Source organism: Pongo pygmaeus, chromosome 16, assembly GCF_028885625.2.
Source record: "Pongo pygmaeus isolate AG05252 chromosome 16, NHGRI_mPonPyg2-v2.0_pri, whole genome shotgun sequence".
NCBI classification, from domain to species: domain Eukaryota; kingdom Metazoa; phylum Chordata; class Mammalia; order Primates; family Hominidae; genus Pongo; species Pongo pygmaeus.
This window is the reverse complement of record NC_072389.2, coordinates 48,783,303-48,803,904: the sequence shown is the minus strand read 5'-3', so window position 1 is coordinate 48,803,904 and position 20,602 is coordinate 48,783,303. Positions and strand designations below refer to the sequence as shown.

Below are 20,602 nucleotides of genomic sequence, written 5' to 3'. Positions count from 1 at the left end.
TATGGTGGTTCATGCCTGTAATCTCAGCACTTTGGGAGGCCGGGGCAGGCGGATCACGAGGTCCGGAGTTCGAGACCAGCCTGGTCAGCATGGTGAAACCTCGTCTCTACTAAAAAAAAAAATACAAAAAATTGTCCGGGCATGGTGGGGTGTACCTGTGGTCCCAGCTACTCGGGAGGCTGAGGCAGAATTGCTTGAACCCGGAGGTGGAGGTTGCAGTGAGCTGAGGTCACGCCACCGCACTCCAGCCTGGGCGAGAGAGCGAGACTCCGTCTCAAGAAAAAAAAAATTTTTTTTTTCTTTTGAAACGATATTTTTTTTTTTTTTTTGAGATGGAGTCTCACTCTTTCGCCCGGGCTGGAGTGCAGTGGCGCGATCTCTGCTTACTGCAAGCTCCGCCTCTCGGGTTCACTCCATTCTCCTGCCTCAGCCTCTGGAGTTGCTGGGAATACAGGCGCCTGTGACCACGCCCAGCTAATTTGTTTTTGTATTTTTAGTAGAGACGGGGTTTCACCATGTTAGCCAGGATGGTCTCGATCTCCTGACCTCGTGATCCACCCGCCTCGGCCTCCCAAAGTGCTGGGATTACAGGCGTGAGCCACCGTGCCCGGCCGAAACGGTATTTTTGTGCACCCAGGAAGGAGTGCAGTGGTACAATCACAGCTCACTGCAGTCCCGACCTCTTGGGCTTAAACAATCCTCCCAGCTTAGCCTCCCAAGTAGCTGGGACCACAGGCTCGTTCCACCATGCATGGCTAATTTAAGAAAAAGCTGTTGTAAAGGCCAGGTCTCCCTATATTGCTCAGGCTGGTCTCGAACTCTGAGGCTCAAGCAGTCATCCTGGTTCAGCCTCCGAAAGTGGTGGAATTACAGGCATGAACCACTGCACCCAGCCTTAAAATTTTTTTGTAGAGATGAGGTCTTGCTATGTTGCCCTGGGTGGTCTCAAACCCCTAAACCCAAGCGATCCTCTTGCCTCAGCCTCCCAAAATGCTGGAATTATAGGGATGAACCATGGTATCTGGCTGTGCAACTGTTTTTTAAGGTGGAGTAGATGAAGGAGAGAGAGAGCATGGGGGTTTTATTATGTTTTTAATTTTTGGTTTGAGAGAGGGTCTCACTCTGTCACCCAGGCTGGAGTGCAATGGCATGATCTCGGCTCACTACAACGTCCACATCCTGGGCTCAAATGATCCTCTTGCCTCAGCCTCCCAAGTAGCTGGGACTACAGGCATGCACCACCATGCCTGCCTAATTTTTGTATGTTTTTGTAGAAACTGGGTTTCGACATGTTGCCCTGGCTGGTCTCGATCTCCTGGACTCAAGTGATCCACCCTCCTCAGCCTCCCAAAGTGCTGAGATTATAGGTGTAAGCCAGTGTGCCTGGCCTTAATGTTCTGATATAATGCTTAGAATGTAGGGTGCCCTCAATAAATATTTTTTGATTTAATCTTTGGGAAGAATGAAGATGAGGTTTAAGGGGAAAGGCAGATGAGCTCTCTCATTCCTCTGCCTTTGAATTAAGTTACTGAATTAAACACTACTGTGAGGAGGTGGAAAAGGGCTAGGAACATTGTGAAATGAGTCCAAAGTTTGAAATGTCACTCTAACCTTCTCTTCTGGTAGGACTCAACAGTAGCCTTCCTTGAGGACCTGCGTTTCCCATTTGCTGCCTGAAGTTAATGTTTCTTGCTGGCCAAATCAGGGACATGCCGGCATTGTAAGGGCTGATTATCTGATCCTCTTACTAATTTATTGGTTGGGGTGGGGTGAGCAGGGAGGAAAAGGGATACCTTGCTTTTCTTTTATGGCTCTTTTAGCATCTCAAGTCATAGACCATATGCCTCCTTTCTTGTTGATCCTTCTTCCTATAGCTTTGTTTTGTTTCCCCTTATAGTTCCCTCTTATGCTTTTCATCTCCATCCCCATCCCCACCCACTACCAGGGGGCTTGGGTTCTGAGCTGATGGGGTACCCCCCTCTGCAGAGCGGGATGAGTGGGTGTTCCGGCAGGGATGTGGTCATTGACGGCCAGTGAAGGTGAGAGTACCACGGCCCACTTCTTCCTTGGAGCTGGAGATGAGGGGCTGGGCACCCGTGGAATAGGCATGAGGCCAGAAGAGAGTGACAGCGAGCTCCTTGAGGATGAGGAGGATGAAGTGGTAAGAATGGGGAAAATGATGTAACTTGGGGTTGGCGCCTTTGTCCTAGAGAGTTAAGATTCTATTGGTTAGAGATACCTCTCTGTTCTTTCTGAATGCATAGACTCCCTGTCATAAACAGGCCCTATCCTGGTTTAGGGGAGGGGCAGTAGAGATTGGTTAGGTTGCCTCTCTTAGAAATCCCTGCCCTGGCCAGGTGTGGGTAGTCCCAGCACTTTGGGAGGCCAAGGCGGCCAGATCATTTGAGGTCAGGAGTTCAAAACCAGCCTGTCCAACATGGGGAAACCCTGTCTCTACTAAAAATACAAAAATTAGCTGGGTGTGGTGGTGGGCGCCTGTAATCCCAGCTACTCGGGAGGCCTAGGCAGGAGAATCGCTTGAGCCCAGGAGTTGGAGGTTGCAGTGAGCAGAAATCGTGCCACTGCACTCCAGCCTGGGTGACAGAGGGAGACTCCATCTCCAAAAAAAAAAAAGAAACCCCTGCCCTTAGGATCTTCCTGTTGTCTCATGGTTGTTGGTTCTCTAGGTCTCCTGCTTGAGCACATATTTCCTACTGTGGAAAGGCTCCTATTCTGTAGGCAGTTGGAATCCCTAGCTGTGCCCCAACCTCGATCAAAGTTAGGAGGCACCCTTTATCCCGTAAGTCCAGAGTCCTGGCAAGAAACTCTGTGCCATAAGTAGATAAGACAGTGTTCCCAGAAGGGGATGATATTGGTGGGAAGTTCTTGAGTTTCTGATAGCACTTCCTCTCTGTAGCCTCCTGAACCTCAGATCATTGTTGGCATCTGTGCCATGACCAAGAAATCCAAGTCCAAGCCAATGACTCAAATCCTAGAGCGACTCTGCAGATTTGACTACCTGACTGTTATCATTCTGGGAGAAGATGTAATCCTTAATGAACCCGTGGAAAACTGGCCATCCTGCCACTGCCTCATCTCTTTCCACTCCAAAGGTTGGGGCCTGTGAAGGAAAATGGGAAGGAATGGTGGTGGGGATACTGGTTTGGGAAATGAGGTTCTTATTGTCTTATTTCCTTAGTAAAGAGCCATCAGCTACTTGTGACACACTAGAGAATGGTGCCAAGGAGTTTGCTTTCCCTACATCTTGGAGGAGTTGCCGGGGGTTTAAAGCCTATAGTCTAACCTCAGGACAACTCTAAGTCTCTTAGGATCAATGAAAGAATTGGGTCTCTGGAAGGACTGTAAAAATAATTTCTGTTTTACTTTTTCTTGATAAATATCCTAGACTTGGGGAGCTGGGCAGAAGAATAAGTGATGGGTTGAATGGGTAGAGGAGCTCAGTGGCAGCTAATAGCTTTAATATGTCTTTGTATCTCTCTCGCTCTTTTCTCGTTCTCTTTCTCTCCCTTCCTTTGGTCTCTTTATTTCCTGTCTCCATTCCAGGCTTTCCTCTGGACAAAGCTGTGGCTTACTCCAAGCTTCGAAACCCCTTTCTTATCAATGATCTGGCCATGCAGTATTACATCCAAGATAGGTATAACTTCCTGTTGACCAGTGAGATGGGTGGCTTTGGGATCATGCATGTTCAGGGAACCCACTCTGAGAGGGGCAGAGTCAAACCAACATGCCTAATTTTTGTACCATAATTTTGTGCCCTGGTGTCTTTTAATCCTGTGCAAATGAAATCCCCAGCCCCTGCCCTTAGTTACTCCCACCTCTCCCAGCTATTTTATTTGGGGGTGACAGGAGGGAGGTGTACCGGATCCTGCAGGAAGAGGGTATTGATCTGCCTCGATATGCTGTGCTCAACCGTGATCCTGCCCGGCCTGAGGGTGAGTACCTGGCCTGAGGGAGGGTTAGTCCTGCTTTTCTTTGCTTTCTGTGACTTAGCCACGTTTCCATCTTCTAGACATCTCCTATATACCACCTATCTGTGTGGGGTTTTGGTTATTGGATTATGGGTGGGGTTAGAGCCATGAGTCTTCGGACAGAGGCTTGGACCTGTTATATAGAGATTTTACCTCATCTATTACAAAGATATAGTCATAAAAATTTGAGGGTTATAGAGATGAAAACCTGGGGAAATGAGAATTAGTAATATTCCACAACCTTAGGCCATAGGAATGACTACACATCCACCTTTCAGAATGCAACCTGATAGAAGGTGAAGACCAAGTAGAGGTCAATGGAGCTGTCTTTCCCAAGCCCTTTGTGGAAAAGCCAGTGAGTGCAGAAGACCACAATGTTTACATCTACTACCCCAGCTCAGCTGGAGGAGGAAGCCAGCGTCTCTTTCGTAAGGTAGGGGGGATATTTGAGCATCTGGGGAGTCAGAGAGGTAAAAGGGCAAGATGAGGTTGTGGGGAAGGAAGATGGAGCATTTGGGGACAGAACAGAGAGTTGAGGCAACATTGTTTTTTCTTCTTTTTTTCTCTTGAAGATTGGCAGCCGAAGCAGTGTTTACTCTCCTGAGAGCAGCGTCCGAAAGACGGGGTCGTACATCTATGAGGAGTTTATGCCAACAGATGGCACAGATGTCAAGGTTATGGTGGATATAGGGATATAAGAGGTTACAAATGTGTGGGTGGGGATGGGGTACTTGGGAAGCAGGTGGAAGTATATGGGGAGGAGGTCCTAGAAAATAACATGATGTGAATGTGATTGGCTTTCATATTCAGGTGAAGATAATGAGTGGAGGATACAGACATTCACATTTTCACTATCAGAGCAAAGGCAAGGCTGACTTAGAAAAATGGTATAATGTTGGTAAATTATTTTTTAATAAGGACTACCTGAGAGTAGTGGAGTCCTGAGGAGAAATTCATAATGATACTTCAGTAGGGCTCAGTAGGAAAAATGTTGGTCAGTCTCCTTAATGCTCAGGATTTGTTTGTTTTGTTTTTGTTGTTGTTGTTTTACTCTGAAACTAGTCTACAGACCTAGTGCTCATATTGTCTTCTCATATACAGGGTGAGCTGTGGGCATACTCAGTGATGCTATGTACCTGCAGGTGTATACAGTGGGGCCAGATTATGCCCATGCTGAAGCTAGAAAATCTCCAGCTTTGGATGGGAAGGTTGAACGAGACAGTGAGGGGAAAGAGATTCGATATCCAGTCATGCTGACTGCCATGGAAAAGCTGGTGGCCAGGAAAGTCTGCGTAGCTTTCAAGGTAGAGGAGGGCCCAGGGAGGTTGTGAAATGAGGGAGAAAGGAAGGAACAGGGGTCCGGGAAGGGTAACTGTCTTGTTCTCATCTTTCTTGTTTTCCTTGCAGCAAACAGTTTGTGGATTTGACCTTCTTCGTGCCAATGGTCATTCCTTTGTGTGTGATGTCAATGGCTTTAGTTTTGTCAAGAACTCGATGAAATACTACGATGACTGTGCCAAGATTCTGGGGTACGAGACATAGTGGTCTGTGCTGGGGAGAATGGGCTTACAGAAGAATATTTGAAAGTTTTTTCTTTATTTTAAATATCATAAATGTGATTTAAAAGTGAAAAAGCAGGCCAGGCGCGGTGGCTCATGCCTATAAACTCAGCACTTTGAGAGGCTGAGGCGGGTGGGTCACCTGAGGTCAGGAGTTAGAGACCAGCCTGGCCAACATGGTGAAACCGTGTTTCTACTAAAGATACAACATTAGCCAGGCATGGTGGCGCATGCCTGTAATCCCAGCTACTAGGGAGGCTGCGGCAGGAGAATCGCTTGAACGCAGGAGGTGAAGGTTGCAGTGAGCTGAGATCGTGCCATTGCACTCCAGCCTGGGTGACAAGAGCGAAACTCCATCCCAATCAATCAATCAATCAATCAATTAAATTAAAAAAATAAAAATAAGAAAGAAAGGGCTCCTCAGGCTCCTTGCCTTTCTAACAGTGCCCCTCCCAGAGACCATTGTTGTTAACAGTTTTAGACATAGCAATTTATCTTTTTCTACCATATCCAAACTGTATTTATTTTACTAAATGTGGTCATACTATAATACTGCTCTGCAGCTTGACTTTCCAAGAAATTTGTCACGTAATGTATAAACCATTCAGAAATATATGAGGAATGATGACCATAGTGAGCATCTATGTATTCACCACCCAGCTTAAGAAATAAAATATTAGGAATATAGGTCGGGTGTGGTGGCTCATGCATGTAATCCTGGCACTTTGGGAGGCCGAGGCGGGTAGATCACCTGAGGTCACGAGTTTGAGACCAGCCTGACCAACATGGTAAAACTTTGTTTCTACTACAAATACAAAAAATTGGCCAGGCTCGGTGGCTTCCGCCTGTAATCCCAGCACTTTGGGAGGCCGGGGTGCATGGATCACCTGAGGTCAGGACTTCGAGACCAGCCTGGCCAACATGGTGAAACCCCATCTCTACTAAAAATACAAAAAAAAAAAAAAAATGAGCCAGGCATATTGGTGGGCGCCTGTAATCCCAGCTACTTGGAAGGCTGAGACAGGAGAATCACTTGAACCTGGGAGGCGGAGATTGCAGTGAGCCGAGATCATGCCACTGTACTCCATCCTGGGTGACAAGAGTGAGACTGCATCTCAAAAAAAAAAAAACCAAAAAACCAAAAAAAACCAAAAAATTAGTCAACCGTAGTGGTGGGCCCCTATAATCTCAGCTGCTCAGGAGGCTGAGGCAGTAGAATCACTTGATCCCAGGAGGTGGAGGTTTCAGTGAGCTGAGATCATGCCATTGTACTCCAGCCTGGGCAACAAGAGCGAAACTCTATCTCAAAAAATAATATATATATTTTATACACACACACACACACACACACACACACACACATACATATATACACACACACATATGTACACATATACGTATATATGTGTATATATGTACGTATATATGTACATATACACATACATATGTGTATCTATATACGCATATGTGTATCTATATACGCATACATATGTGTATATACACAAACTGTACACATGTGTGTGTGTGTGTGTGTGTGTGCAAATATATATATATATAATCGAAGCCCCTATGTACTCCTCCCTAGTAACATCCCCTCCCCATCCCTAGAGGGAACCACAATCCATAATTTGGTGTTTGTCATTCCCGTGTATTTATTTATATTTTTACTACATATTTATGGGTATTTGTTTGTATGTTTTTAGACTTTTTATTAATGTATTCTTCTGCCTGCAGCCTGCTTGTTTTTGTGAGCTTCATTCCTCTGAGTAGTTCTGGTTTCTTCATTTTTACATAGCTTCTTTGTTTCTCTTTCTAGGAACACCATAATGCGGGAGCTTGCCCCACAGTTCCAGATTCCATGGTCCATCCCCACGGAGGCTGAGGACATTCCCATTGTTCCCACCACATCTGGCACTATGTAAGCAAAAGCAAAAAATCTGGAGTAACCTACTTAAGACCCATGGGATTCCTTAAGCCAGACTAATGGTTACTTCCTGACCCCACACTATCTGACTAACGGAGCCCAGGCCTCTTATACACAGTCTACTTAACTCCGCTTATACTTCACCGCCATTTTTTTGTTTGTTTGTTTGTTTTTGAGACAGAGTCTAGCTCTGTTGCCCAGGCTGGAGTGCAGTGACACGATCTCGGCCCACAGCAACCTCCACCTCCTGGGTTCAGGTGAGCACATCTGGCTAATTTTTGTGTTTTTAGTAGAGACGGGGTTTCACCATGTGACCAGGCTGATCTTGAACTCCTGACCTCAAGTGATCCACCCGCCTCGGCCTACCAAAGAGCTGGGATTACAGGCATGAGCCACCATGCCCAGCCTCCATTTATATTCCTAATCTCAGTTCTGTTTTCTTTTTCTTTCTTTCTTTTTTTTTTTTTTTTTTTTTTTTTTTTGCGACAGGATCTGGCTCTGTCTCCCAAGCTGGAGTGCAGTGGTGCACTCATGGTTCACTGCAGCCTCTACCTCCTGGGATCAAGTGATCCTCCCACCTCAGCCTCCCAAATAGCTGGGACCACAGGTGTGTGGCACCATGGCTGGATAATTTTTTTTCTTTTAACTTTTTTTATAGAGACAGACTCACCCTATATTGCTCATGCTCACCCTATGTTTCTCCTGGGCCTAAGTGATCCTCCCACCTCAGCCTCCCGAAGTGCTGAGATCACAGGCCTGAGCCCTGCTCAGCCCCTCTGTTTTTTGACATGTCAAGTAATGTGATGACAGCAGGTGGGATGGGGATGTGGGAGAGGCTCTGATAACATTTATGATCTTAGGATGGAACTTCGTTGTGTCATTGCAATTATTCGTCATGGGGATCGTACTCCCAAGCAGAAGATGAAGATGGAAGTGAAACACCCAAGGTCGGAAGAGTGTCCTAATTTACACAAATAGGTTTTCGTGAGGAAGACTGCATGGGGGGCAAGTCCTGGAGGCTTTGACTGTCTCATCCCACACTGAAGCTTCTCATTACTTCTTCAGGTTTTTTGCTCTGTTTGAAAAACATGGTGGCTACAAGACAGGGAAATTAAAACTCAAGCGACCTGAGCAGCTCCAGGTAAGGTAGTGAATCTGGCCAGGAGGAGCAGTGCTGTGAGAGAGTTAGAGGATATGGCATTGGGAGTCTTGATAAAAGACTGGGATGGAAAGGTAACTGTCTAGGACTTGGCCTTCTGCATGGATACCTTATTATTTCCTCTAGGAGGTGCTGGATATCACAAGGCTGTTGTTGGCTGAACTGGAGAAAGAACCAGGTGGTGAGATCGAGGAGAAGACTGGAAAACTAGAGCAGCTGAAGTCTGTATTGGAGATGTGAGAAAGGGGATAGCAAAAGGGAGCCAATAACAGTGAGAATTGGGGTGCTGGAACAGAAAATAAACTGTGACTTTATCCTGCAGGTATGGTCACTTCTCAGGTATAAACCGGAAGGTACAATTGACTTACTACCCTCATGGAGTAAAAGCTTCTAATGAGGGGCAAGGTAAGATGTAGTCCTCCTTACCACTACCTCTCAGATCTTGTGTTCTTTTTATTTTTTTGTCCATCTTCTTTCCCCACCAGATCTCTTTTACTTGAGCCTATAGATGACCTTTACCCCAAATTACCTCTCTGGTCTCCTCAGAAGACCTAACATTTAGATGTTCCCACTATTTTTCTTAGATCTAGACCATTCACTGCCCCTTATTCCTTCAGATCCACAGAGGGAAACTCTGGCCCCATCTCTGTTGCTGGTACTGAAGTGGGGTGGAGAACTGACTCCTGCTGGCCGTGTTCAGGCTGAGGAGCTGGGGCGAGCTTTTCGCTGCATGTACCCTGGAGGACAGGGTGAGTGTTTTGGGGAGTGAACACATAGCAGAGCCAGGATAAAATGATTAGAGAGTAAGTTGGGGAAAATGAAGGGACAGAGACAGTGGGGAAATGAATATTTTTTCTTCCATGAGTATTTATAGCAGTCCATTCCTGGTCCCCCCCTTTGTCCCCAGGTGACTATGCTGGCTTCCCTGGTTGTGGGCTGCTTCGTCTCCATAGCACTTTCCGCCACGATCTCAAGATCTATGCCTCTGATGAGGGTCGTGTTCAGATGACTGCTGCTGCCTTCGCCAAGGTGCATACTACAGTTCTGTAGTCCCAGTTTCCATTAGGTAGAGAAGCAGAGAGTTTGGAGAACCAGTTGGAGCATCTCAGGGTGCTTGTAGGCCAACTCAGAGAAGTTTCTGCATGTATCGGACCCATTCTGTACTACCGAGAATGAGCTGAGAATAATTAGTGAGGGTAGGCCCCATCTCTTCAACCAGCTCCCATTCGATCCCTGGGACCATCTAGGCCTAGGGATGCTAACCTGCAAGGGAAACAAATAGACCTTGTGCTTTCTCTTTAGGGCCTTCTGGCTCTAGAAGGGGAGCTGACACCCATTTTGGTGCAAATGGTGAAGAGTGCCAACATGAATGGGCTACTGGACAGCGATGGGGATTCCTTGAGCAGCTGCCAGCACCGGGTGAAGGCTCGGCTGCACCATATTCTACAGCAGGATGCGCCCTTTGGCCCTGAGGACTACGATGAGGTCAGGCTCTAAAATAGCCTGGATCCCCAATTCCTAGAATTGTAAATAGTAGGGATCAATAATAACAGTATTTACTGCATGCCAGGCACTGTTTTAGTTGTTTTACACATATATTATTTAATCCTTACAGCGACCCTTTGAGATAAGTACAGGTCCACAATCTCTTATGCATAATTTTGAAAATTAAAAAGATTTTTTTCTTGACATTGAGATTCGTTTGGCAGCTAAACCTGACACGAACTGTCATTAAGACTTTTATAATCCTTAGTTTTCCCACTTAGTGTAAATAGTCATGCATTTTGTGGCAGAAATATTAATGTGTTTGGTTATGCCATGGGCCCTGATGGAGGTATTATATACATATGGCATATGTGCTGTATTAACTTCTAAAGTCCCACAGATTCTCAATTCCTAAGCACAGCTCTGATCCCAAGGATCCTGAACAAAAGAACGTTTCAGTTATCCATTGTTGCATAATAAACTACCCCAAAACGTAGTAACCTAAAACAACAATCATTTTATTATCTCTCACAGTTCTGGGCTCATCTGATCTTGCTTGGAGTCTCTCCTGAAATTGCAGTCAGATATTGACTGGAGCTGGAACCATCTGGAAGTTCAGCTGGGATTGTGGGATGGCTGGCTCTCTCCCTCTTCATGCTCTCCCTGTAATCTCAGTGCCTCTTTTCTCCACATGGTTCTTCATATGGTTTCTGTAGTGTGATAGCTGGACGTATTAAATGGTAGCTTTAGGGATATTCAAAAGCAGAAGCTTAGAGGCTTTCTTAAAGTGTAGGCCCAGAATTAGCACAACATAACTTTGTTATTTTTTATTGGTTAAACAGTTACAGGACCAGCCAGATTTAAGGGAAGGAAAGGAAGACAAAGAATTGATGGTCATCTTTAAAGCACTGCAAGGACTGCAGACCACAAGGACTTTCCTCCCATTTTACAGATGAGGAAACCTAGGCTCAGAAGAATCTAAGCAATTTTCCTCATGTCATCCAGCTAATACAAACCCAAAGGGTCTAACTCCAACACCCAGGCTGTTACATTGCTTTATAGTATTAATCCCACTATATGCCATTACCCAATATGGTCATTGTTTTTCCTGCATATCTAGGCCACAATTGACCAGGCAGTGGTTTTCTACTCTTCCCACTCCTCATTTCTGATATGTTCTTTTAAAAAACTGTGTAAAACTTTAAAATTGTGGTACCATTTTAACCATTTTGAAGTTTACAGTTCAGTAGCATTACATGTATTTACATTGTTGTGTAACATTTCTGATTGGTTCTTAAATGAGTTAAGTAGCTAAGCACTTTGCTATGAGCCCATAGGATTTTCTGTGTTCTCTGAGTAGGACTTGATAAGGAACAGGAACTTGCTCCTTTATTTCCTAATCCATTGCTCACTGTGAAACTCAAAAAAGCTAAGGCAGCTTTCCTTTTCTGCCTTGCCTTCTTTTGCGAGCAAGAATGAAACTTGTGAGGACCTAAATAGAATTGTGCGTTTTCAGCCAGAATCTTGATTCCCCCTCCCCATTTTTCATTGACTGTTACTGTCCTACAAGCCTGAGTCGGAACCCAGTTTTGAGGCAGCATTTCTACTCTAGGCTCAGGCTAGCATCTTGTTTAGAGGAAGAAGATAATGTTATCTGTAATCTCTACTCATGAAAACATTCTGTGGAGATTTTGAGGGATTTTGGTTTAATCTTTATTCTCCAGTATTTTCCATGTGTATTCTAGAGCCCTCAAGAAAAGAACTTAGGTCTTTTATTTTCTCTGGACTCTTAAAATCAATCCCTCTCAGATGACTATATGCTAGAGCAGTGCCCTTACCTGAAGGCCTAGAACTGCTAGTATGCCCAGTAACCTAAGAATGCTCACTGGAGTGAACCAACATACAGATCTGTATTGTGGGTAGTCTCTGTGTAATAAACTCACAGGAATCTGGGCAATTAGTGCTGAGCCTATCTTGCTTTTCTTCTCTCTATTCTTCATAGCTGGCTCCCACCAGAAGTACTTCCCTGCTCAACTCCATGACTGTCATCCAGAATCCTGTGAAGGTCTGTGATCAGGTATTTGCCCTGATCGAAAACCTCACCCACCAGATCCGGGAACGAATGCAGGACCCCAGGTCTGTAGGTGGGTATGAATACTACTATCTTCCCTTCAAGGTCTCAGGTATGGATGGGTTTCTCAGGCATTCTGGTGTCATCTCCTAAATGTCAGAGACCAGGCCTCCTCCTCCCTCTGGCTGTACTTCAGAGTCGTCGGGGTCTTTTGTTGGAGGTAAAATCTTTGATTCTTATCTGATTTCTGCCTTTCTTCCAGACCTGCAGCTCTACCACAGTGAGACACTAGAGCTAATGCTACAGCGTTGGAGCAAGCTGGAGCGTGACTTTCGACAGAAGAGTGGGCGCTATGATATCAGTAAGATCCCTGACATCTATGACTGTGTCAAGTATGATGTGCAGCACAATGGGAGTCTGGGACTTCAAGGCACAGCAGAGTTGCTCCGTCTCTCTAAGGCACTGGCTGATGTGGTCATTCCCCAGGTGTGTCTTGTATAAGGGACCTAGCCTGGGGAGGAGGGTGTTGGGAAGGAAAGAGAGAAAAGGTGGAAAGGAAGGGTGATTTGGGACTAGAGGAAAGCAACTTAGAGAAGGAATAAGTTGAGTTGCTACATTTCTCAGGGTCCACTCTGGCTCTTGGTAAGTACAGGAGGCTAATTCAGGAGACACCTGGAAGAGGGGGAATGTAGTGGATATGAAAGAAGCCCTAGACGTGAGGTGAAGACAGGCATGATCTTGGTCCTGGGAATATGAGGCATGAGAAAACAAGATTTATTGAGGTATTTATTCCTGGCCTGTGGCCCCTAGGAGTACGGGATCAGTCGGGAGGAGAAACTGGAAATTGCTGTGGGCTTCTGTCTTCCACTGTTGCGGAAGATACTACTTGACCTGCAGAGAACCCACGAGGATGAGTCTGTCAACAAGCTGCATCCCCTGTGAGGGAGGGCTGGGAGGGGTGTTGGATGGAGGGAGGGGCATGTCAGGGAGCCTTGGGGGAATCAAAGCTGGGACAGCCTGGGGAACCAAGAATAAACAAGATTTTGGGATGGAAAGGAGAGAAGTCTTTGAGGTGGGAGGAGGGAGTTTGCAGAAGGGTGGGAACAGGGTTAACTGATTGTGTGAGTGATTTAGCTGTTATCTCAGGTACTCCCGAGGCGTGCTCTCCCCAGGTCGCCACGTTCGAACGCGTCTCTATTTCACCAGTGAAAGCCACGTCCACTCCCTGCTCAGTGTCTTCCGTTATGGAGGACTTCTTGATGTAAGGATTTCTCCTTCTTCTTTAGCCTGTGAACAGCTTTTTCCCAGCATTCTTTTACTCTTCTCCTCATGCTTTTTAAATGAAAGCTTTCTCCATTCTCATTGGCTCCCTGCTCATTCTCTGACTCCTGTTTCCTTAAGCAATGGCTTACCTCTTTTTGCATTTGGTAGGAGACCCAGGATGCACAATGGCAGCGAGCTTTGGATTATCTTAGTGCCATCTCAGAGCTTAACTACATGACCCAGATTGTCATCATGCTTTATGAGGACAACACGCAGGTGAGGAACTAGCAGGTGGGGGATGAGAGGAAGGCCCCTTCTTTTGACTTCTATTAAAAAAAAACAAACTTGCTTATCCTTATAATTTGGAGAATCCAGCTAGGTGTGGCACTTAGGCACAGCATGACACAGAGTATCCAGGAGGTTCCTACTGGAACGGAAAACGTGTTCTGGGATGTTGTTGAGCCAGAGAGGTAACCTAGAACACAGCTCTGGCATTAGGAAGAGTATGGAATTTGGGACAAAGTTATAAGTCTTATTTCCTCAAACATGGTTATACATATACCTTCTGCATACGGCTCCACAATTACACTTTTTTTTTTTTTTTTTTTTTTTTGAGACAAGCTCTCACTCTGTCACCCAGGCTGGAGTGCAGTGCTACAATCTGAGCTCACTGAAGCCTCGCGACCTCTGCCTCCTGGGCTCAAGTGATCCTCTCACGTCAGCCTCCTGAGTAGCTGGGATGACAGACATGTGCCACCATGCCCGGCTAATTGTTTGTAGAGATGGGGTCTCAACATGTTGCCCAGGGTGGTGTCGAACTCCTGGACTCAAGTGATCTGCCTGCCCCAGCCTCCCAAGGTGCTAGGATTACAGGTGTGAGCCACTGCTCCTGGCCCACAAGATATCTTTAAATGTTCTGCTATGTGCACCATAGCCAAGCTGAGTTATTGTGGAAGGTGATGGGAAGGGTTGTAAAGCTGGAAGTTCAAAAGTCATGTGCAATGGTGAAATCACAAATGGTAGAGATGAGGGAATGAGGATCCTGTAAGAGATAATATATAGTTGAAAGGAAGCTATAACAGGTCAGCCCCGGAGTGGGACAAAACCCTGAATTCCTGGGAGGATGAATCCTCTCCAGTTCCTCTCTACTTCCACCACAATATCCAGCTTCTCCCAACTTCCCCCTCTTGTGGTTATGCTCCGTAGGATCCCTTATCAGAGGAACGGTTCCATGTGGAGCTACACTTCAGCCCTGGAGTGAAAGGTGTTGAGGAAGAAGGCAGTGCCCCAGCTGGCTGTGGATTCCGTCCAGCCTCTTCTGAGGTGGGTCAGAGTGCTGGGATTTGGGACTGAAGGACTTAGGAACCAAGTGGTGGGAAACAGTACAGGGAGAAGTAAAAGGGCTAGGATTTTGGAGGCCATTAAAAGGCCTCCCTTATCTGCCTTTCATTGTATAGAATGAGGAGATGAAAACCAACGAAGGCAGTATGGAGAACCTGTGTCCAGGAAAGGCATCAGATGAGCCAGACCGGGCCTTGCAGACTTCACCCCAGCCTCCTGAGGGCCCTGGCCTCCCGAGGAGATCACCCCTCATTCGTAACCGAAAAGCTGGTTCCATGGAGGTAATGAGAGGGCCTTGGGAAAAAAATGAAGGGGTGGCAGTGCTCATAGGACTATATCCACAGATCCACTAGATCCCTTTGGGGGGTCTCTTGGGACTTGAAGCAGAGTCCTTCTGCTCTGATTGATATGTTTTACTTAATCTCTCTTTCACAGCTGGTCTCCCAATAGAGCTTCTTTAACCTTGTTGCTACTTCTCAGATTAAAGAGTTGCCATTGAGGGATGCCTGAGAGATAAGGGTTTAAAGAGATAAGATTAAGGAGGAGGCCTCTGTATGAATTTGAAAAGGTAGTTCTTTAAAAGGAAATCTAGTAGAAACAGCTTGAACTCTGGGCCAAAATCCCAGTCTAATACTTGGAAGCTGTGTGACTTTGGCTGGGTAACTTCTCTACATTTCTCTGGCCTTAACTTCTCTAAGCCTCAATTTTTTTTTTCACCTCTAAAATGTGAGTAGTATCCACTTTATAGATGCTCAACAAGCAGTAATATAATAACAATACAATTGATATTAAAGGTCTAGCCCTCTCTAGCTCTTGGTCACCTTGGGTAAAAATTATAGCTCAGATAGGAGCAAATATCTGGCACTTTATCTGTACTGTCGTTCCAGAAAGTGGGTCAGTCAAGAGCTCTGTCTGTCTTCCTCTTGTTCTGATGAGGATCTTTATCAGCATGGGCCTATATTCTGCTATTCTTGGAGTTTGTCTCTAGTTCTGGTTCTAGCTCTCTAGTCTAAAGGCAGTAAGTGTTATTAATCTTATATTGTGTCCAGCTAACCATCTGAGGTTTTTGTTTTGGTTTTTTCCTGGAAAAACTGTTTCTGTCTTTGGCCCAATTATATCCTTTTTTTTTTTTTTCTCTCCTATCTAGCTCCTTCTGTATCACTTACATTCATTTTGACGCCACAGTTTATCCCTGTCTCAGAGACTTTGACTGTCTGATTTAGATTCTGCTCTGTCCTAATGACTCTGTTCACCCTGGCTCAGTGCCAGGTCTCTATCTTAGAGGAATTGGTTTTTCCATTTTAGAAGATGGAAGATGGATTCTTCTCCATATCGGAAGAATCTATAACGAGCTGACCTAGGTTCAGCAAAAGGTTTGCAATTCAGATTTTGGAGAAAGCTGAGAAGACGAACTGCAGTCTCTTCTTTTGATTCATCCTTTACTTCCTGATTATTTTAAGGTGAAATTGACATTGGTAATATGCAGAGTTTCTTTAGGTAGGATATACATTATTTTCTCTTTGAGATGTAGGTGTAGGTTGGTATCCGTAGTACTCTATTACCCTTTATACTCACATGCAATAGATCACATGGATAGAATGATACATAATCTTCCGTCAATAAACTGCTCCTCCAAATGTCTTTCCTATTCACATGGTCTGCTAGTCTCTCCTGGTGCTGCTGTGCTTGAACCACGTCCGCCACCCCCAACCATTTTTTTCTGGTTTATGCATTCATAAGACATAGGCAGCTGGGTGTGGTGGATCACTCCTGTAATCCAAACACTTTGGGAGGCCTAAGTGGGAGAATCATTTGAGGCCAGGAGTTCAAAACCAGCCTGGGCAACATGGCAAGATCCTGTCTCTACAAAAAATTTTAAAAATTAAAACATTAAAAAAAACAAGGCACAGGTAAAGGAAAGCTCTCTGTGTATCATCTCTATCCTCTCTCAGACTTAATAAGATTGACTTCTTTCAGGCCTATATTAAGCTTCCTATTGTAGTCACAGTCCTTCTTTTCAATTACTAGTGCTGCGTAGACCCTGGCTTATCCAGGGTGATGGTTGTCCAGGATATTTTCCTCAGCTTTGCAAGAAAATCATCTCTCTGCTCCTTGGTCGCAAAGCCTTATGATACTAATGTTAATGTTTATCTTCCTTGCTCTATAAATATAGGCATACAACTTATCCTTCCCTCCATCCCTTCTTCTCCTCTTGTCATCTCATACTTTCTAACTATTTTAGATTATAAAACTTATGACCTTTATAGCAGCTATGCCCTAGCTGGTCATCCTCTCTAACCCTGGAACTAGCTCTGCCCTGTGGGCACTGGGGCTTTTGGGAGCCTGGGGTTTAAAGGAGCCATGACCGGCTTTCTACCCGGTCTGATTGCAGGTCATGAACATGCAGTGCACAGGGAACCTGGACCTCATCCCCTTGCGGGGACGGCGCCGCAGGAGGTCGGGAGACCTCCCCCGGCCTTCCCTAGCCATCGACCTACAGCCCTGGGCTGTGTCCACCACTCACCTGGCATCCTGCACACAGGTGTCCCTCCCTACCTCACCTTCCTGTTTCGCCTTCTGTCTTTGCTTTTTGGGATCTAGGGGCTCAGACACTATCTGGGTGGGATGGGTTGTGTGATTGGGCCCTTGCGGGCATTGTAAGAATTCTGTTTCATGTTTCTAGGGGTGAGACAGTTGGAGGGGAGGGCTTCTTGGTTCAAACAAGAAATGTAGTATGGTTGCAGTAGCCACAGCTCTCCCATGGAAAGAAGAGAGGGTGGCCAGACTCTTATTTGTGGCTGAGCCATTGTGATTGGCTTTCTGAGTCTGGTGGGGGCATAGACACAATTAGGAAACTGCTCTGCTGAGAACTAGGAATGGGTTGAATAATGATTTCTCAAACTCAGATTGGGAATGGGAGGGCTGTGGGGAAAGGCATCTTGAAAATAGAAGTGCCTTCTAGTATAAAAAATGCCCCGGACAGTTCCCTCCATAAAGTACATTCTCTGTTCCCTTTTCATCCCTCTTCCCCTATAAATCCTTTGGTTCTTCCAAACTTTCTAACATTGCTTGGCTTTGTACGGACAGGCATCCAGGACCTGGGTTTTATACTTTTGGGTTGAGGTGGCAAAATGATTAATATAGAGTCCTTTTTCTGCAGGTACTTTCTGAGACTTCATCCTCAAGGCCTGGTGGCTACCGGCTCTTTTCATCTTCACGGCCACCCACAGAAATGAAGCAGAGTGGCCTAGGTATGGTTTTGCCAACATTTCTCACCCATTGTTGGAAAAGTTGTCTGTCTGTTCTCCAGAGTTTTATTGTGGGAAACCTTAGTCATGGGATTTGGGACCATCCAATCAGTGGAATATCATCAGGTGGAGATAGGGAGGATGAAGTGGGAGAAGCCATAGTTAGATGTGAACTTGGATCTCAGATGATTTTTCCATCCCAGGAAGGTGTTTATCTCTTGGTTTTCTATACCAACCACATTTCCCTGGCCAAAGGGCGTTTTTCTGGCTTTCCCTCTCATTCCTTATCTGTCCCTCCAGTCTAGCCCAGACGTTAAGGGGCCATGGAGACTCTGAACCTTCAGAGTTATCAGAGACAGAGCTATAAATAGAGGTACTTGCAGCCCTCATAAATGTCATATTCCTCATTTGAAGAAATGTGCCATGTCTTCCCCTGAAACCTGTGTTTTTCACATCCCTGCTCTTGCCCTTCCTACCACCTTGCCCTTTCCTCCATCATCTCCTAATCCTGTAACTTTTTCCCCTTCCTTCTGGAAAATTGACAAGTCTGAGACTGGTGTAGTGGCAGAGGCATCTCTCAGGACTTTGAGGAAATGTCTCTTGATTTTTGGATCCCTGGAAAGGTGTAAAGAACATCATTCAGCTTTTTCTAAGAGCACAGACGGCAGGAAGGACCAAGCCTCAGAGAGTATTGTATTCTTTGGGTGTGGGGCAGTCCTTGGGAGGAACTATCTCTGAGCACAGTGCCCTGTGAGCCAGTAATTAGAACTGGAGGTCAAACATGATTGTGTGGGGTCTGGACTTGGTCCCCTGGCTGTTTCTATCTTGTCCTATTATTCTCTCTATTTAGCACCTCTAATTTTTCTGTTGCCTTTGTCCTTGGTACCTATTTTCTTGGCTCCAAAATGGTCAGCTTTTGGACCAGCAAAGGGGAGAAAGGTTTTGGTAACTTTCCAGGCTAATTTTATAAGAATAAGTTGCCTTCTAGATTCCTGAAATGAGGAAGATGGTTTGGGGCATGAGAAATAAATGACAAGTGTGTAGATCTGGCCAGGCGCAGTGGCTCATGCTTATAATCCCAGCACTTTGGGAGGCCAAGGAAGTCAGATCACTTGAGGTCAGGAGTTCCGAGACTAGCCTGGCCAACATAGTGAAACCCCATCTCTAATAAAAATACAAAAATTAGCTGAGCATGGTGACGCATGCCTGTAATCCCAGCTACTTGGGAGGTTCAGACACGAGAATTGCTTGAACCCAGAAGATGGAGGTTGTAGTGAGCTGAGATTGCACCACTATACTCCAGCCTGGGTGACAGAGTGAGACTCCAACTAAAAAAAAAAAAAAACAAACTGAAACAACAATAGTGTAGATCTAAGACATGGACCTCTCTTTCCAGAAGTCCCGGTAAAGAATAGGTTTCAGACAGACTAGAAAAGAGGATAGGTGTGTCTGTCCCAGTTAAGTGGGCCATGGGAATGCCTTCAAGAGCAAGGCAGAAGTATGGACGTGGAACTGGTTGGCAGATGGTGGTGATAAGGTAGAGACCACCCTCTGAGATGATCTGAGGACTGGGCAGAACAGAGTTGGCATGACTGCACCAGAAAAGTATTCAGTGGAGGAAGTATATGTAGGACAAAGCTTGGGGTGGTCTGGGAAAGAGCCAGCTAGTTTTAGCTTCTCTGAAGAAAAGCAGTCATATTTAGCAACTGTTATTACTCTCTGGAATCTCATTCCAGAGCCTGTTTGAACATGAAAGGTGGAGGAAGTTGCTGTATAGGGGAGAGGTCCTGAATTCCAGGGTGGGAATCATCAGGCATCTGAACTTCTTGATTGCTCTGGTGACCCCAAAATCCTGGGACCCCTGAAACCATGGTCCCTTCTTGGTGGCCTCAAGGAAATTGAACTCCTTTCCACTCCATCCATTTGCCCTGTGAATGTTAAGTCCCAAGCCAAACCCAGGGTCTTGGCTAAGATGGTTTTGGAAGTAGAGAGGCAAATCCTGAGAACTTGGGTGTCAGTCTTGTTTCCTCTTGACCACTCTGTCCTTGTAGGCTATAGTAGGAGAAGAGACCGTGGAGGCCTAACCCTCCTCTAGATCAGCTGTTGGGGACAGTGACTGGTCTGATTTATTTCACACTTTAGAGATTATTCAAATTTTATTTAATCCTCTCATTGGCAATGGAGTTCTCTTTGCTTTCTTTGAATTTATATGTGTGGGCAACTGGCTTTGAGCATAGGCTTACAAGATAATACACTTCTGAGAGCAGAAAAAACATGTCTTTTTGTTGTTATTTCCTGTATTCCTTCTTAGTAGGGTGCTCCTCACATAATAGGCATGCTCTACATATAATCAACTGATTCTTCACATGCCCTTCAATTTGTGTCCATCTTGACTGCAGAAACTGTGCTGGTTCCTAAAAAATAGTTATTTATTTTCTAACAATACAGTTGGTCCTCAGAGTCAGGAGACCTGGATTCTAGTCCAGCTTAGCTTCTAAAAAAGTATGTGACCTTGAGCAAAGGAGGTCCCTTTTGGATCTCAGTTTCTTCATCTCTAAAATAA

At 45.5% G+C, this 20,602-nt stretch overlaps 1 protein-coding gene across 37 annotated transcripts in view; it reads left to right on the top strand.

Moving 5' to 3' along the window:
* Positions 1-20,602, top strand: part of PPIP5K1 (diphosphoinositol pentakisphosphate kinase 1) — a 57,176-nt gene that overhangs the window by 3,684 nt on the left and 32,890 nt on the right. For 9 of the 37 annotated variants that reach the window (XM_063652192.1, XM_063652184.1, XM_063652189.1 and 6 more), the window contains exons 2-26: positions 1,627-1,720; positions 1,987-2,161; positions 2,918-3,113; positions 3,565-3,655; positions 3,868-3,953; positions 4,268-4,422; positions 4,562-4,663; positions 5,132-5,293; positions 5,397-5,518; positions 7,365-7,466; positions 8,333-8,419; positions 8,538-8,613; positions 8,758-8,867; positions 8,954-9,036; positions 9,249-9,380; positions 9,539-9,660; positions 9,934-10,116; positions 12,119-12,260; positions 12,450-12,673; positions 12,998-13,125; positions 13,334-13,448; positions 13,619-13,726; positions 14,657-14,773; positions 14,908-15,072; positions 17,952-18,042. In XM_063652192.1, the coding sequence (XP_063508262.1) occupies positions 2,015-2,161; positions 2,918-3,113; positions 3,565-3,655; positions 3,868-3,953; positions 4,268-4,422; positions 4,562-4,663; positions 5,132-5,293; positions 5,397-5,518; positions 7,365-7,466; positions 8,333-8,419; positions 8,538-8,613; positions 8,758-8,867; positions 8,954-9,036; positions 9,249-9,380; positions 9,539-9,660; positions 9,934-10,116; positions 12,119-12,260; positions 12,450-12,673; positions 12,998-13,125; positions 13,334-13,448; positions 13,619-13,726; positions 14,657-14,773; positions 14,908-15,072; positions 17,952-18,042 (3,046 nt within the window). In that variant the 5' untranslated portion in view covers positions 1,627-1,720; positions 1,987-2,014. Of the gene's footprint in view, positions 1-636; positions 2,162-2,917; positions 3,114-3,564; positions 3,656-3,867; positions 3,954-4,267; positions 4,423-4,561; positions 4,664-5,090; positions 5,294-5,396; positions 5,519-7,364; positions 7,467-8,332; positions 8,420-8,537; positions 8,614-8,757; positions 8,868-8,953; positions 9,037-9,248; positions 9,381-9,538; positions 9,661-9,933; positions 10,117-12,118; positions 12,261-12,449; positions 12,674-12,997; positions 13,126-13,321; positions 13,449-13,618; positions 13,727-14,656; positions 14,774-14,907; positions 15,073-17,183; positions 17,334-17,951; positions 18,043-20,602 lie in introns of those variants that run through there. The other 28 variants (XM_063652181.1, XM_063652175.1, XM_063652170.1 and 25 more) reach the window with 16 other exon arrangements.